The 17695-nt window shown below is 34.6% G+C and overlaps 1 protein-coding gene across 2 annotated transcripts in view; it reads left to right on the plus strand.

Annotated features, from left to right (window-relative positions):
• LRFN5 (leucine rich repeat and fibronectin type III domain containing 5) overlaps nt 1-17695 on the plus strand; it is a 318530-nt gene that overhangs the window by 296418 nt on the left and 4417 nt on the right. The window contains exons 3-5 of one of the 2 annotated variants that reach the window (XM_070775496.1): nt 4774-6178; nt 8892-9598; nt 16552-16595. In XM_070775496.1, the coding sequence (XP_070631597.1) occupies nt 4794-6178; nt 8892-9598; nt 16552-16595 (2136 nt within the window). In that variant the 5' untranslated portion in view covers nt 4774-4793. The remainder of the gene's footprint in view (nt 1-4773; nt 6179-8891; nt 9599-16551; nt 16596-17695) is intronic. The other variant, XM_070775497.1, reaches the window with a different exon arrangement.

Genomic DNA, 17695 nt, shown 5'->3' on the forward strand with positions numbered 1-17695 from the left:
TGTTTCTCACTTCCACTGTATAATCGCAAGGGATTTGATTTAGGTCATACCTGAATGGTCTAGTGGTTTTCCCTACTTTCTTCAATTTCAGTCTGAATTTGGCAATAAGGAGTTCGTGATCTGAGCCACAGTCAGCTTCTGATCTTGTTTTTGCTGACCTTATAGAGCTTCTCCATCTTTGGCTGCAAAGAATATAATCAATCTGATTTCGGTGTTGACCATCTGTTGATGTCCATGTGTAGTCTTCTCTTGTATTGTTGGAAGAAGGTGTTTGCTATGACCAGTGTATTCTCTTGGCAAAACTCTATTAGCCTTTGCTCTGCTTCATTCTGTACTCCAAGCCAAATTTGCCTGTTACTCCAGGTGTTTCTTGACTTTCTACTTTTGCATTCCAGTCCCTTGTAATGAAAAAGACATCTTCTTTGGGTGTTAGTTCTAGAAGATCTTGTAGGTCTTCATAGAACTGTTCACCTTCAGCTTCTTCAGCCTTACTGGTTGGGGCAGAGACTTGCATTACTGTGATATTGAATAATTTGCCTTGGAAACGAAAAGAGATCATTCTGTCATTTTGAGATTGCATCCAAGTACTGCATTTCAGACTCTTTTTTTGACTATGATGGCTACTCCATTTCTTCTAAGGGATTCTTGCCCATGGTAGTAGATATGATGGTCTTCTGAGTTAAATTCACCCATTCCAGTCCATTTTAGTTCGCTGATTCATAAAATGTTGATGTTCACTCTTGCCTTCTCCTGTTTGACCACTTCCAATTTGCCTTGATTCATGGACCTAACATTCCAGGTTCCCATGCAATATTGCTTTTTACAGCATTGGACCTTACTTCCATCACCAGTCACATCCACAATTGAGTGTTGTTTTTGTTTTGGCTCTGTGTCTTCATTCTTTTTGGAGTTATTTCTCCACTCATCTCCAGTAGAATATTGGGCACCTACTGACCTGGGGAGTTCATCTTTCAGTGTCTTATTTTTTGCCTTTTCATACTTTTCATGGGGTTCTCAAGGCGAGAACACTGAAGAGGTTTTCCATTCCCTTCTCCAGTGGACCACGTTTTGTCAGAACTCTCTGCTGTGACCTGTCGTCTTGGATGGCCCTACATGGCATGGCTCATAGTTTCATTGAGTTAGACAAGGCTATGGTCCATTACAAATAAAATATGAAGAGATAGCCCACATCGTATGTCTCTAGGGAAATGCAAAGTAAAACAATGAGATTCCACTATACACCCTTTAGAATGACCAAAATCTGTAACTTGACACCAAGTGCTGAAAAAGAAGAAATACAATAGGAATTCTCACGCATCACTGCTGGGAATTATGGTTCAGCCACTTTGTTTTTTTTTTTTTTTAATAAAATAAAATATGTTCTGACCATGCAGTTCAGCAGTTGCATTCCTTGGTATTCACCCAAAGGAGTAACAAATATATGTCCACACAAAAGCCTGTACATGGATGTATATTGCACCTTTATTCATAATTGTCAAAACTTGGGAGCAACCAAGATGTTCTTCAGTAAGTGAGCTGATAAACCGTGGTGCATCCCAGACAGTGGAATATTATTCAGCGCCAAAAGGAAATGAGCTGTGAAGCATTGAAGAGACATGGAGGAATCTTAAAATCCTTAAATAAAAGAAGTCAGTCTGAAAAAGCTACATGTTGTATGATTCCAGCTCTATTACATTCTTGAAGAGGCAGTACTATGGAAACAGTATAAAGATCAGTGATTTCCAGGATTGGGTAGGGAGAGATGAATAGACAGAGCTGAGAAGATTTTTAGGGCAATGAGAATATTCTGTGTGATTCCAAAATGATGGGTATATGTCATTATATATTTATCCAAACCCATAGAACATAGAGCGCCAAGAATGAACCCTAATGTAAACTATGACCTTTAGGTGACTGTGGTGTGCCAAAGTAGATTGATCTGTTGTAACGCATGTACCACTTCGGTAAGGGTTGTTGATTATATGGGAGGCTCTCCGTGTGTGGGAGCAGTTAGTATATGGGAAACCTCTGAACCTTTCTCTCAATTTTGTTGTAAACCTAATACTGCCCTAACACAATCAAGTGTTTTTTTTTTTTTTTTTTTTTTTAAGTTTGTTAAAAGTTAAACTGGTTTAGCCTCACCTCAATTTATGGCTGATGGATTCTCCCATTACTTTTCTGTGGATGGGGAAAGAAAAGGGACATCTCTGGATCTCTCCCTTTCATCAAGGACTATCACTATCTGGAATATAGTGCTGTTAAGTTTATTTTTGTATCCTCAGCATTATGATGTTTTTTTTTTTTAAATATATAATTTGTAGCTTATCCAGCATAATTATTAGTGTGAATGTTTTTTGTAACTTATATCCACACCAGATTACTATTTATAAGCATAGTAAAACATAATGAAATATTTTATACCTACCCACAGATAAACCATTTCGGTTGCTTTTCATACATCTTATAAGGATTCAAGATTTCGTCTGATATAATTTTCCTTCAGCCTGAAGAGAATGTCCTTTATATTTTCTTAGACTGCAGTTCTTCTAATAATGACATTTTCAGTTTGTTTCTCTTGAAATGTTTTTGTTTTGCTTCATTATTTATGAATATATAAATCACCACCCAGTCTGGCAGGCCTTTCTTTCTGGCAGCTCTTTAAAGAGATTTCTCATTGTCTTCCATCTTGCTTTGTTTCCAAAGAGAAGTCAATGAGGAGTAAGACATTATTTCTATCTTGTTCTTATTTATAATGTGTCCTATTTCTGTGATGGTTTTTAAAATTATTTCTCCTTTCTCTTTGATTATCTGCAGTTTGATTGTGATATGTCTTGGTAGGTTTTTCTTGTTTTAAGCTTGGGTTTGGGGGTTGTTTTATAATCACATGTTTGGGAACAATTGCCTTTATTTCTCCAAATATATTTCTACCTTACAGCTTTCGTCTGATACTCCGATTATATGTATGCTTCACTTTTTAAAATATTTTTCCACAAGTCACTGAATTTTTGTTCGCTTTTTTCCCCATAGTGTTTCAATATGGTTAATATGTATTGCCCTGTCTCTACTTACAGAGATTATTGGAGTTCTTTGTTTGATCACCCTCTCATTTGTGGTACTTTGCCCCGTAAAGTCAGGCCACCTGAGATCTCTGCACTGCAAGCTCAGTCCTGTTCAATTGATGAAGACTGTTCATGTTTTGCCTTGATTTCCCTCCTTGTGCTATGGTTTGGAAAGTGTCTCTAGGGCTCAGTGATAAGGTTCATTTTTTTCCCCCTTTTTTCAAGGATCACAGTTCTCTGCTTCCTTTCTTCCAATGTCTGAAAACTGTAGTTTTATATATTTTGGTACAGTTTCTTTTTTTTTTTTAATTTTGTTTATTGTGGAAAGACAAAGTACTACTTATTCTGTCATAAACAGAAGTAAGACTATTTCACTTGTGGAGAAGGACAGTCTTATTCATTGCAACCATATTTAATATGACATAAAATGGGCATAAAATAAATCAAAGCTATAAGAATGGATTTGGTTTATAAAACTAGGTGCATCATTTCTAGAATAATTCCATATTTCATATTTTCATTCATTAAACAATTGGGTGATTTTCTGAAGCTGTTTTCCCTTTTCATATTTAAAACCGCTTATACTTTTTGAGAATTTTAATCACATATGTGTTAGTATTTTTATTTTTATGTTTTTTTCAAGAGCAAATACTTAAGATCAAGTTGGAAATGAAATTGTCAAGTTTTTAAAAATTAAATTTGGATAAATATAAGTGCACTGAGATTTTTCAGAAAAGAAAAATGGAATATGACATCTTCTTGGACTCACTGTCAAGTATTTTGATCACTGCTTTCTATAAATTATCATCAAAAATCCACATTATATCACATAAACCTTTTTTTATTTTTATTTTTTTTTATTTTATTTTTTAACTTTACAATATTGTATTGGTTTTGCCATATATCAAAATGAATCCACCACAGGTATACATGTGTTCCCCATCCTGAACCCTCCTCCCTCCTCCCTCCCCATACCATCCCTCTGGGTCGTCCCAGTGCACCAGCCCCAAGCATCCAGTATCATGCATCGAACCTGGACTGGCGACTTGTTTCATATGTGATATTATACATGTTTCATATATATAAACCTTCTAATATTTAAGGAGCTCAGAGCATTTATGGTAAATCTGCAGCCTTTTAATTTTTGAGAACTAGATCCTATATTTGCAGTTAGGATGTGAAGATTGTACTATTTTCAAGATAGTTTGTAAAGATGAATAAAATTTAATTAAAAATTAATTACTTTCAATATCTTGCCACAAGTTTAACAAATATTCTCTTATTATTTCTGCTCAGACATATAAATTGAAATACTTGCACATTGCTAAATATGTCTAAGCTTTTGAATTTACAAGATGTCTTTTAGGAGGTTAGTAGAAGTTTTCCTGATCTCCTGCCCTCCAGTCTGGGATGGATATCTCTTTTTTGTGAACCTATGGAGTACCCTGGGCATATTTCAAAAACAGCACTTAATTTATAGAATTATAATAATCTGTTGACTTTTTTATTTTCACCATTTGATTTTAAAACTCATGAGGTCATGAGTGGTATATTTTTATCCTAGTGTCTATATACTGACAATACAGAGTTAGTATTTTTACTTGATTAAATAAGCAAATGAATACATTTTAATTTGCATTAAAAAGATTAATTAGGAATATGAACTCTATTCAGATGATTGGATGCTAAAACTGTATTCTGTCTTCTCTTACAGGCTCTTAAATCTGATCTACAATGGAAAAATTTCTTTTTTATCTGTTTTTCATTGGCATAGCAGTGAAAGCTCAGATCTGTCCGAAGCGTTGTGTCTGTCAGATTTTGTCTCCTAATCTTGCAACCCTTTGTGCCAAGAAAGGGCTTTTATTTGTGCCACCAAACATTGACAGAAGAACTGTGGAACTGCGTTTGGCAGACAATTTTGTTACAAATATTAAAAGGAAAGATTTTGCCAATATGACCAGCTTAGTGGACCTGACTCTGTCCAGGAATACAATAAGTTTTATTACACCTCATGCTTTTGCTGACTTACGGAATCTGAGGGCATTGCATTTGAATAGCAACAGATTGACTAAAATTACAAACGACATGTTCAGTGGGCTTTCCAATCTCCATCACTTGATACTGAACAACAATCAGCTGACTTTAATTTCTTCTACAGCATTTGATGATGTCTTTGCCCTCGAAGAGCTGGATCTGTCGTATAATAATTTAGAAACAATTCCATGGGATGCTGTTGAGAAGATGGTTAGCTTGCACACCCTCAGTTTGGACCACAATATGATTGATAACATTCCTAAGGGGACTTTCTCCCACTTGCACAAGATGACTCGGCTAGATGTAACATCAAATAAACTGCAGAAGCTACCGCCTGACCCTCTCTTTCAGAGAGCTCAGGTCCTAGCAACCTCAGGAATCATAAGCCCATCTACTTTTGCATTAAGTTTTGGCGGAAACCCTTTGCATTGCAATTGCGAACTGCTGTGGTTGAGACGTCTATCCAGAGAAGATGACCTGGAGACCTGTGCTTCTCCAGCACTTTTAACTGGCCGCTATTTTTGGTCCATTCCTGAGGAAGAGTTTTTGTGTGAGCCTCCTCTCATTACCCGGCATACCCACGAGATGAGAGTCCTGGAGGGTCAAAGGGCAACCCTGAGGTGCAAAGCCAGGGGAGACCCCGAACCTGCAATTCACTGGATTTCTCCTGAAGGGAAGCTTATTTCAAATGCAACAAGATCTCTGGTGTATGAGAATGGAACACTTGATATTCTTATAACGACTGTGAAGGATACAGGTGCTTTTACCTGCATTGCTTCCAATCCTGCTGGGGAGGCAACACAAACAGTGGATCTTCATATCATTAAGCTCCCTCACTTACTAAACAGTACGAACCATATCCACGAGCCTGATCCTGGTTCTTCAGACATCTCCACGTCTACTAAGTCAGGTTCTAACGCAAGCAGTAGTAACGGTGATACTAAAATGAGTCAAGATAAAATTGTGGTGGCAGAAGCAACATCATCTACTGCACTACTTAAATTTAATTTTCAAAGAAATATCCCGGGAATACGTATGTTTCAAATCCAGTACAATGGTACTTATGATGACACCCTTGTTTACAGGTAAGAAAAATTAAGCCAATTTTTATACTTGCCCTACATCTTAGTGTAGGGCTTGATAAAATACTGCTGATTTTTTTAATTGGCAGTGCCACTCTATGCTATAGTTGAAATGCTCCATATTTTTAAGTATATAATGTAAGGCTCATGAAAGGTGAATACATGTGGGGAAATATTTTGAATGGTGTTATTTTCAGTGAGTTCAAATTTATCTTTAATATTATGCTTACCTACTTTCTTCCCCTCGTCTAAGAGATGTGACTATCAGAGAACAAGATTGATTTATTTTAAAAATTCAAAAACATACCAGAACTTACACATCCACATGAGTGTTCTTTCCTTCAAGGAAGTCCTGTTGGGAGGCTATACCATTATCCCAATAACGCTGCCATTGCTCAAAGCACTTTTGGAATTATCTTTAGAACCTTCGTCATACTATTTTGAATATCCTCAGTGGTGGCAAATCTTCGTCTTTTGAGGGTGAATTTGAAATTTGGAAACAAGCAAAAGCCATTTGGAGCCAAGTCTTGTGAATAAGGTGGGTGATCAAGATGGGTATTGCCATTTTTGGTCAGAAATAGGATGTAACTATAAAATAATGAGACTGATTTTTGACTGGTTGAGTTATGTGTGTGTGGTGCTTCATATACACTGGTTCTTAAGACAGTTCCAAAGAGAAAATTTATAAGTATTTTGAGCAGTGAATCAGTGGAGTTCAGTAGATAATCTCTGGTTAAGGACATTGGTAGAGACTTTGCATCTGGCTTAAAGAATTTCTGGTATGTTTTTCTGAAGTTCAGCCTCATTGATTTATAGTCACATCTGGTCCAATTTTCAGTTGGAAATACACATTTTTACCTTTTCATATAATTTCACTCGTGATTATAGACTACTGTTACTCCTAGGAAATGATGAAAAATTATGGCTTTAAAACACATATGTATATGTATATATATATATATATAGCCTTCAAGCTTTTCTGAAATCAAATCAGTTCTTACACACCCAGATGAATTCTTGAAGGTAATTTGATTTTCACTTATTTATGGAAATGAGAGAAAATTTTTTTTAAAAATTAGCATGGGCTGGTAGGAAAAAACAAAACTGCTCTAACTAGCCATGTGACCAATCCTGGGCAAGGTTCTACCTGGCTGAGTTTTAATTTTCTCATCTTTAAAAGGAAGAGATTAGTCTAAATGTGTTCTAATGTATCTCTCATCACTAAATATACTGGGATATAAAAAAAAATAAAAAATAAAAAAACAAAAAAATAAATAAATATACTGGGATATAGACTATGATGTATGTATATTAGCATAAATTAGTTTACTGTTTTCATACTCAGCTTTCCACTTAGGCTGTGGATCATTTAACCCATAGTCAAAGATGAGCATACACTCCTACCCCTTTCTTTCCTGTAGCTGCTAAATAATCTGTATACTTTAAACATTAGCTCTGTGAAATAGGTCAGTTTCTGTTTGCCAAGCTCTAAGATTTTAATCCTGCCATGACAAGTAAATTCTCTATGACCCTGAGGAAAGTGCTTGAATTCCTGACCCTAATGTTTGTCACATGTATAGAAGTGATAATGCCTGCCTCATACTGTCCTTGTAAAAATGAAATAATACATATAAAGTGCCTAGTAATTCTCATTTTTACTAGTAATTACTCTCACTAGTAATTCTCTAGTATTTCTCATGCACTCACTAACTGGTAGTGATTTCAACAAATACATGCACTGACCTAAAATTTTCTCAGTACATTTAGAACACATTGTTTAGATATAACAGATTACCATTGCCAAGTCTTGAAATTTCTCAAACTCTTTCAGAGAAAAAATAGAGTTTCAAGCCTTTTTTCCAAATTAAATCTTAGTCATATATGGTTGCTAAGGAGGAGGAAAAAAGCAGTGGAGAATAGGATCCACAGAAGACTTTTGTGATACAGTGGATCCAAAGATGTCCTAAACTCGTATCCAAATTTACAAATCGTGTTCTGAAAACAATTTCATAAGCCCACAATGGGGAAGATAAGGGATTTATGTTCTGGTTCAACAGTTCTGCCCTTTTCATGATTCTAGAATAATATTTCTCATGCATTTTCATCAACCTCGTTTAATAAATAGAAACATACTGGGACCCAAGTGTTGAAGATATAAGAGGGGGTTGAATAAAGTACTTTAAGTTTAGTAATTATCTTAGTTATTAAAGATAGATTTACTGGGTACCATTCCATAGTAGCTTATAACTGATTTGGAAAATAAATACTCTGAATTGCATTTCCAATCTGCTTTCTAATGTGATTGTCAGTGTTTTCCCTTCCTTCAAATTGGCTTTTAGTCACAGAGGTGTTGTAAGTGCTAAATGGATTTGTTTAGTAGTCAGATAATGTCACAGTCACACCTTTCAAAAGCAATTTGTCATAAATGATTTTTTAGCAGTGGCTTTTATTAGGAGTTCTGCTTTGCCAAGCAATGTAATTAGTAAGCTTGTCAAGCCATGGTGCAGGAACCATTAATATAATGCAGAATCCAACAATGACTTTTCGCCATTTTAAGTGGGTAAATATAAGATCAGATCATTTTCTCATATTTCATATCTGTTATAAATGTGCTTATCTTAATGAGTACTGAAATGAAACAGAACTGAAGTCATAATGACTGTGTGTGTATATCTGTTGTGTTTTTAATATTAACACAAATTCCATTGTCCCTCAGAATGATACCTCCTACGAGCAAAACTTTTCTTGTCAATAACCTGGCTGCTGGAACTATGTATGACTTGTGTGTCTTGGCAATATATGATGATGGCATCACTTCCCTCACTGCCACAAGAGTCGTGGGGTGCATCCAGTTTACTACGGAACAGGATTACGTGCGGTGCCATTTCATGCAGTCCCAGTTTCTGGGAGGCACCATGATTATTATTATTGGTGGAATCATTGTAGCATCTGTGCTGGTTTTCATCATCATTCTAATGATCCGGTATAAGGTTTGTAACAATAATGGGCAACACAAGGTTACCAAGGTCAGCAACGTCTACTCTCAAACAAACGGGGCTCAAATACAAGGCTGCAGTGGGACGCTGCCCCAGTCTGTGTCCAAACAAGCTGTGGGGCACGAAGAGAGTGCCCAGTGTTGTAAAGTTGCCAATGACAATGTGATACAACCGTCAGAAACGTGTTCAAGTCAGGACTCCTCTACCACTACCTCTGCTTTGCCTCCTACCTGGACTTCAAGCACGTCTGTGTCCCAAAAGCAGAAAAGAAAGACTGGCACAAAACCAGGTGCCGAACCACAGAGTGAAGCCGTCACAAACGTTGAGTCCCAAAACGTGAACAGGAACAACTCAACTGCCTTGCAGTTAGCTAGTCGACCTCCCGATTCTGAGGGGCCCGCATCTAAAAGAGCACATTCAAAGCCAAGTAAGTTTCTCACTCTGCCTGCTGAGAGAGCCAGAGCAAGACACAGGTACTCCCTGAATGGAGAGTTAAAGGAATACAATTGTTACATTAACTCACCGAACACCTGTGGACTGTTTTCTAAAAGAAGCATGTCTATGAATGCGATGTTAATTCAGTCCAGCAATTCTGATGGGCATAGTGGAAAAGCAACTCTTTCAAATTCTGAGTGGATATTGGAAAGCACTGTGTAACCTATTATTTCTTTTTAATGAAATTTTTTTTTTTCAAGAACTCACATAGGAAATTGGAATTTGACATGCCAGTCTTGTCTCTCTGATTCATGGCTAATAGAGCCATGGCATATAAACCCAATAAGGTATAGTTACTTCATACATATGTATATGTGTATATATATATATGTATGTATATATATATACACATATATATGTATATGAAGGTCATATATTTTAAATTGTTTAGGGAAAAAGCTGACTGCTGTGCCTTCCCCATTGAGGATCGGCTTCCAGGTTCTGCAGTAGCAGACCACAAAATGAAAGTTGTCATAGGAAAAAAGAAGTCTTGCATAAATAATTGTATTTCCTCCAGTCTTACAAATTACCGCCTATGGATGATTGATATTTTTCAATGAGTAGCTTGTATATTTTCTTTCAATGACAGTGGCATTTGTTTTTAGGCAAATATTTTCAAGAACAACACTGCGTTGTTATGTTATTTATAATAAAATATCCAATTGAGTATACCCAGACAGTGTTAAAATAAGTTCCCTTCTAAACAACATTCTTAGTTCAGGTGCCTTAATGGTTTTGTGGTATGTTCTCATCCATGACACTGTTTTTTCAGTGGGAAGCAGAAGAACATGCAATTGATTTTTCATTTATCAAAAAAAGTCAATTCAGTTTTAAGTCACAGGCCAGTTTTAAGTCATATGGATCTGCCTGGGAGTATGAAGGTGTTTTCTTTCATTCAGTACACATTTGCTGAATGAATGAACTTTATATTTATATTTTTCTTAATGCAAGTTAAGTAGAGAGACAAAAATACAAAACTGCCTTTATCAAAGGTATATTTATTTTTATCACCAAGTAAAATAAAAATCTTCTAATGGAGTTCTTATTCTATTTATAAGCAATATAAAGTCATTGTTCATTAACTAGATAGTAGTTTTATTTTTCCCTTTTGCTCTGTAATTCTGAATTTGAATGTTTATCTCTTAGAGTAAATGTATTTATTGTTTGAATCAAAACATGGTGAAATTTAATTAGAAATTATATAGCTTAGTGGGAATCATTTAAAAAAGCATTTTTAATTTAGTCAGACAATAATATTGTTCCTTAATAATACGGCATTCTTGGACAGTCACTGAAATCAAGGTCTATGGAAAAAATGCTCCAACTACTCTTCAAAATTTCTACAGTATTATATTGTAACCTGATGATGTTTTACTAAAGAGCAGTAAATAGGGCTTTGCTGCTGCTGCTGCTAAGTTGCTTCAGTCGTGTCCAACTCTGTGCGACCCCATAGACGGCAGCCCACCAGGCTCCCTGGGATTCTCCAGGCCAGAACACTGGAGTGGGTTGCCATTTTCTTCTCCAATGCATGAAAGTGAAAAGTGAAAGTGAAGTCGCTCAGTCGTGCCCCACTCTTAGTGACCCCATGGACTGCAGCCTATCAGGCTCCTCCATCCAAGGGATTTTCCAGGCAAGAGTACTGGAGTGGAGTGCCATTACATTCTCCGAAATAGGGTTTTAGGTTTTTTTAATTATTATTGTTGCTTTTTTTGTTGTTTGTATATTTATTTATTTGAGAATACGAATCATGGGAACTCGCACAAAATAATTTTAGCCATAACATAATGAGATATGTACTTTATATAAAGTATTCCCTGGAAGTAAGTTAAAGACAGAGTATAAATTTATTAACTATTTCAGATTACTTGAAATACTGTTTAAAACACAGGTGAGGAATGTTCATCATTAGTTTAATTTCCTCTTACTGGAAACATTTATAAAATTTAAGTCACATGCATCTGCCTGCACATATGAAGGTGTTTTGACTTTACCAAGGCACATTTTATACATAATCTATCGTTATGACATTCAAAAGTGAATTAGGTTAAAGCAGTTAGAACTTTCTGAGTTAGTCTTTAAAAAATTTGTCTAACAGTTTTTCACTACCTTAGGTGTTTCCTGAATGTCTTCTATGCCCTGCTTCTCTTTCTAAAGTTTGTCTTTCCCACCTCTAAAATGTAATTGGCCTTCCTGGGTCAGGAATACAGCTCTTGTAAGTAATAAATTATATCACTGTGTGAAATTATTTTGTAAAATCAAAGCATTACTCAAAGTGAAATGTATTTTCAACACTATTCTGTAATAATGCACTAATTTCAACTAAACAATTTTAGTTATCATCAATTACTTATTTCTTCACAAAGCGCTGATTGACAAAAAGCATATTATTTTTACCTTTCCTAGTTTATGCCTTCGTGGTTTTAAAAAATCCTGAATATACAAAAATTTTTCAAGACTTAAAGAAATGAATCCCCAAACAAGGTTGTGGTTAGGGTGGTGCTGCAATCATGCAAAACAGGCAGCAGCTTAGTGTATCTACTCCAAGATACCAATTAACTTAACATACATTCTATTTTCCAGTTGTTTGCATTTTTAAAAATCAATTTTCCTGCTTATGTTTCTAATGGAACTTTAATTGAATATCTTTTATTTCTCATAAACATTTAGAATGGCATAATACCTAACCATGTGAAATTTATTCTCTTTGACTAAAGCCATTGAAACTATTTAAATTGTTATTGCTCTTACAAGACTGTTTTTAGGGTGAATTAACCAAATGCTTGAACACTTATTCTGGAAATGATAAGAAGGCCTGTGTTCTTGTCTTTTAAAAGGTTTTATTTGAACCAACGATGTGAACAAAAATTAGCGTATCAAGAGGGTCAGATGTTACTTGGTTTTGTTGATAAGTATATGAAAATGTTTTGCTCAGGGCCGTTTCAGTGTGAAGTGGCTGAAAGAAAATCCTTGGGAAGGATGGGGGGTGATTAAAGATACCTGGTATAATATCTTAAACACAGTAGTTATTCAGATGAATGAATGAGCAAATGGATAGATGAATTAGTAAGTGAATGGAGCCAGGGAAGAAGGCTCAGTATTCAGAATTTTAATTAATTAGCATAATAATTTGTGATCCAGATAATATACTACTATAAGCAAGAAATTCTGTCCCTCTTGTTTTTCTTTGTGTCATTTCTTACATTCCTTATTTAACCAACTTCGTATATGTGATCCATAGCATATGGTTTTGGTGTTTGTCATTGCTGACTGTGTATAGGTTGTATATGTTGTTTTTGCTTCTCTGTTCTTAATTATTTTTCTTTAATTTTTAGCCATTTTATGCTATGGTTTCAGCTTGTTCACGAACAAACTGACAAATAATATATTTACAGATATTTACTCTAAACATTTCTTAAATTTTATGTATTCCTGTGTTGCTTTTTGTTTTGGATAATTGTCCTCCAATTTGAAAATGTCAAACCACTGTTAAAATAGGCCTTTATTGAAAAAAGTATACAACATTCAAAGCAACTTCAAAATCCTAAAAAGAAACAAACTTTGGTTTGATGAATATCATTTACTTTTAGCTTGCAAATAGATTTACACAGAGGTGCATTAAATATGATAATTTTAAATTAGATATAGTAACACCTTTGCTGAAGACAGTGTATTTTATACATTTTTGAATAGTTGAGGTCACAGTAAGCTTTTTTATGCTTTTAGGCACTTGATTTTAGCTGCTTTGCTAATACAGTCCACTAAAAAAGCTTTAGAATATAAATTTTTGAGCTGTTGTGAGCTACCTATAGACTCAACAGTTTTACTATCTGAATGATACATACTTTCTCCACAAGAATTTAAAGAATTTTTTAAAATTAAGTATCTTCCACCTGTCCACAGGAATCTCTTATCTTTTTTCCATGAAGTATTGGAATGGCCAAAATGTTTGTTCAGTTTTTCCCTTAAGATATAATGGAATCACCTGAATGAATCTTTTGGCCAACCCAATGTTTTCTGCTTTACCTTAAACCCTCAGAAAGAACTTCCAAACTAAATTTTAACTATTTTAATAGCTTGTATTACTAAAAAGAAATTAATATTTTGTTTATAAAACTAACACATTAATAAAAAATTACAACAAAATTCACATCAATAGCCTTTTGCTTCCTAAAATTTAGTATTTCCTCCTATGTTTATTCACAATAACAAACTTAAAAACAATCATTAAAATCCCCATAGTTTAAAAAATTTCAAATTCATAAAGCGTCTTATTGTACAAGAATCGCAAAGGTAAATGGTCATTTTTTTCAAAGAAAACTGTAGATACGAGTCCATTTTCTTCTTGGTGTGGCAGGATTCCAATCCCATTTTATAATGGTATCAAGCAGAGCTCGTTAATATTAGACAAAGTGAAGACTGTGCCCTCTTCCCATTGCTTAACCTTCTCTTGAGTCTCAGGAAGAGTCCAGGCTTTGCGCTTCCAAAGTGTTGCAGATGCTTGTGTGTGTGTGTGTGAAGTGTTTGGGGAAAGGATTGAAGGGGCATCAGATGGAAAAAGGATTATTTTTCTTCTCCTCCTCCTCAGTTCGTAATAAAACATAATAATAACGATGATAATATTAATAAAAATGACAATTCACCGTATAATGTTTTTGAGTTAAATGTTAGCTGAGGTAAATATATGGATAAAAATTATCTCACTTTTAAAATTTCACGAACTACACGAATGAAAACAACCAAAATTAGTGACTGGAAATTTGTAATAGTCTCAGAGCTCTGTCTTTCAGATCACTCAGTTCTTTCCCTCCCGTGCTAGATAAATTTACATGCTGGGATTACAAATACAATTGGTTTTATCAGATTTGCTTTTTTTTTTTGCAACAGAAAGCATCCCTCTTGTAGCAGTACAGAATAAAGAATAGTAAACACATTAAAGGGATCAAGTCATCCTAAACAAATGGAATTATCTGAAGAGGGGCATAGACACTAACAGTTCTGGGAATAAAATATGAAGTTACTTCTTTAAGATAATGTTAATCCATCTGCAATTTCATCAAATATTACAAATACTCAATACAACAAAATAATCAGTGTACCATTGTCTTCTGATTTGTTTCAGTTATTTCAAAGTTAAAATTTAGGATAATTACAGTATTTTAAAGTTTAAGTAATCTAAAGTTACCATCAAGTGAAATACATATGCTACATATGCTTATATGTCTACATACGTTTTGCATATATATGTGTGCAGATATATATATGCACACATATACTTAACCCTTTTAGATTGTAAATCTGAGTCCTACTGTAATTAATGTAATAAGATTAAAGTGGTCCAGCTATCAGAGAACTTCTCCCAGAACAGCTGTCCAAACTATACTTGCTATCTATCAGATTACAATGGATTATAAACTCTAGTACAAATATATTTTTCTGAACATCTGAATGATACGCATCTATACAGTTGATCTAGTTCATTCTTCTTCAATAGGTGACTGTTACAGTTCATGAATTTTAAAACAACAAGAAAATTATCTTCAAATGCATTTAGGGGAAAGCTGTGAAGTCTCTTTCATGTAATGTTTGAAACTGGATGTACATTATTCTTGCCTGAGAGTTGAACTAGACATTTATTGTGATTCTGCCCCCAAAATACGTCTGTGCATTCTAAGTCACTTCAGTCAGGTCTGACTCTGCAACCCTGTGGACTTTAGCCCGCCAGGCTCCTCTATCTATGTGATTCTTCAGGCAAGAATACTGGAGTGGGTTGCCATGTCCTCCTCCCAGTAATCTTCCCCACCCAGGGATCAAACCCACTTCTCTTTTGTCTCCTGCTTTGGCAGGAGGGTTCTTTACCACTGTTGCCACCTGGGAAGCCCAAAATGTGTCCAATAAATAATTATTCTAATAACATGAAGGGGCTTATGAAATATATTCTGGGGGCTCTACCATAATATGATTTCCTAATTATTTTTTCTGTATAATACAAACAATTGCTTTCATGTAAAACCTAATCTCCAGAGATCATTGCAAATTTTTATGAATATTTATGCTGGAGGTTTTATCAAAAGATTGTTTTGTACTATTCTCATCACAGTCAGCTGTGAGCACTTAGAATGACATATTCCTCAGACACCTAATTTTTTCTTATACTTTGTCCCTTCTTAAAACTAGAGTATTGACTTTAAAATGCGACATGTGGGAAATAAATAGAATGTGTACTCTACAGGGCTATTTAATGGTATTAAGCATTTATAGCAAATTGGAATATGCATATGGATATTTAAAGGCAGAATGTTTGCATTTAGAACATTACTGTTCTATATAAAGCTACATGGTTTTATATAAATATAAATGGTATTTGGCAAAGCATGCTATTATCTTTGGGATTATTGAATAATGGTTTATATTGTAAATGATTATTTTATACATAGTGTATAAAATAAGATAAAACTACATTTCCTGCTCTGGATTGTTTTCCTTGATGTATCTTTCCATATTAATCATATGCAGCAATGTGGTTGAAGTTAACTTTGAGTAAGAAAAATGAATAGAAGTCTGATTTTCTCATTAAACTCTTGCAGGGAAAAGTGCATTCCATAATTACATAAAAGTGCATTCCATTGATAATTACTCATTTTAGTAACTAGAACAATATTTTTAAAAATTCTGCCTTTATGGTATTATGTGTCAGGGAATAGCCATAGAGAACTATAAAGTATTATAAAAGTCAATTATAATTAACCCAAGAACTAGTGAGTTATTACAAAAAAGAAGTGTAGATAAACCTTTAAGATGAATCTTACCAAGGTTTCAATGAGAAGTATTATAAGGTCTGTTTCATAAAAAATGAATTGTTTATGACGCTGAAAATTTTATTCCCAGATGCTTTGCCGACTAATGTTGACCAGATTGTCCAGGAAACACAGGTGAGATTCTTGTTATCTGTCACATGCTTCAGTACTTAAGTGGGTATATTATTTTATAAACGAATTTTTAATTTTTGTTTTGCTAGTTTATGCAAGTTGTTGACATTTTCCATTAAAACTTACTCAATGCTCAATGGTAAACCCTGAAGTTTAGTTTGGTTAAATGAATTTCCAGTTCCTAAATGTAGACAGATTTTTGGTTAACTGAATACTTCTGATTCGTATTGTAAGAATGAAGGGAATACCAATGTAATTTTGGAGTCACTTTTGTAGTCACGCATGGTATCATGTGTACTTTTATAAATATTTCTAAACGTGAAGACAGTAGCTTGATAGGAATATATTCACTCATATCCTTGACCTCCACATAATAGAAGCTGAGATGAAATGTTGTGCTTCACCGAAAGTGGATGAACAGAAGTGTTTCACTGTTATCTAAAATGAATGTAGCCACTATAAAATGGAGCAAAAGACTATTCATGAAATATTCATGGTATTCCTTTTGTCAGCAACCGATTACTCTTCATGGTTTTCTTTTCTTTCTTTCTCTTTTTTTTGGAAGTTTCAAATGAGTATTTGATTCCTGCATTTTAATTGGATCAGAAAGTGTGTTTCCAGAGCAAAATGGTATTTTAGCAATCTGTTCAAACAGCTGGATGCATCAGCCATTTGCTTAAGATTTGGCACAGAAAAAAAAATACTCTGTTTTTAAAGGTTCATAGAAAAATTCATTGATTTATTTGTTGACAGTAAAAATAAGGATCTTTTTTTGATCCATTTCTTATTTAAAAGATAACAATCACTTGGACTATCCTTAAGGGTTTCCCCTAAAGAATTCCATCCCAAATCAAACAAAACGTTTTTCATGCATCATTTCTTAATTGAAATTAGAATTCCATTCCTAAGCTGCAAAAAAGCAAACAGATGGCTCGCTGGAAACAATCAATAGCAGAGTGTCTTTCATGTACTTGGTGTTAGTAGAACTGAACTGACCTGCATGAAGGTGCCTCAGTTTTCTACCACCTTCCCTCTCTTTCCTTCCTCTCTTTCCTCTTCCCTTGTTCCTTCCCTCTCTCCCCCATCTTTGATTTGAAAATGTT

Source organism: Bos indicus, chromosome 21, assembly GCF_029378745.1.
Source record: "Bos indicus isolate NIAB-ARS_2022 breed Sahiwal x Tharparkar chromosome 21, NIAB-ARS_B.indTharparkar_mat_pri_1.0, whole genome shotgun sequence".
Taxonomy (NCBI): Eukaryota; Metazoa; Chordata; class Mammalia; order Artiodactyla; family Bovidae; genus Bos; species Bos indicus.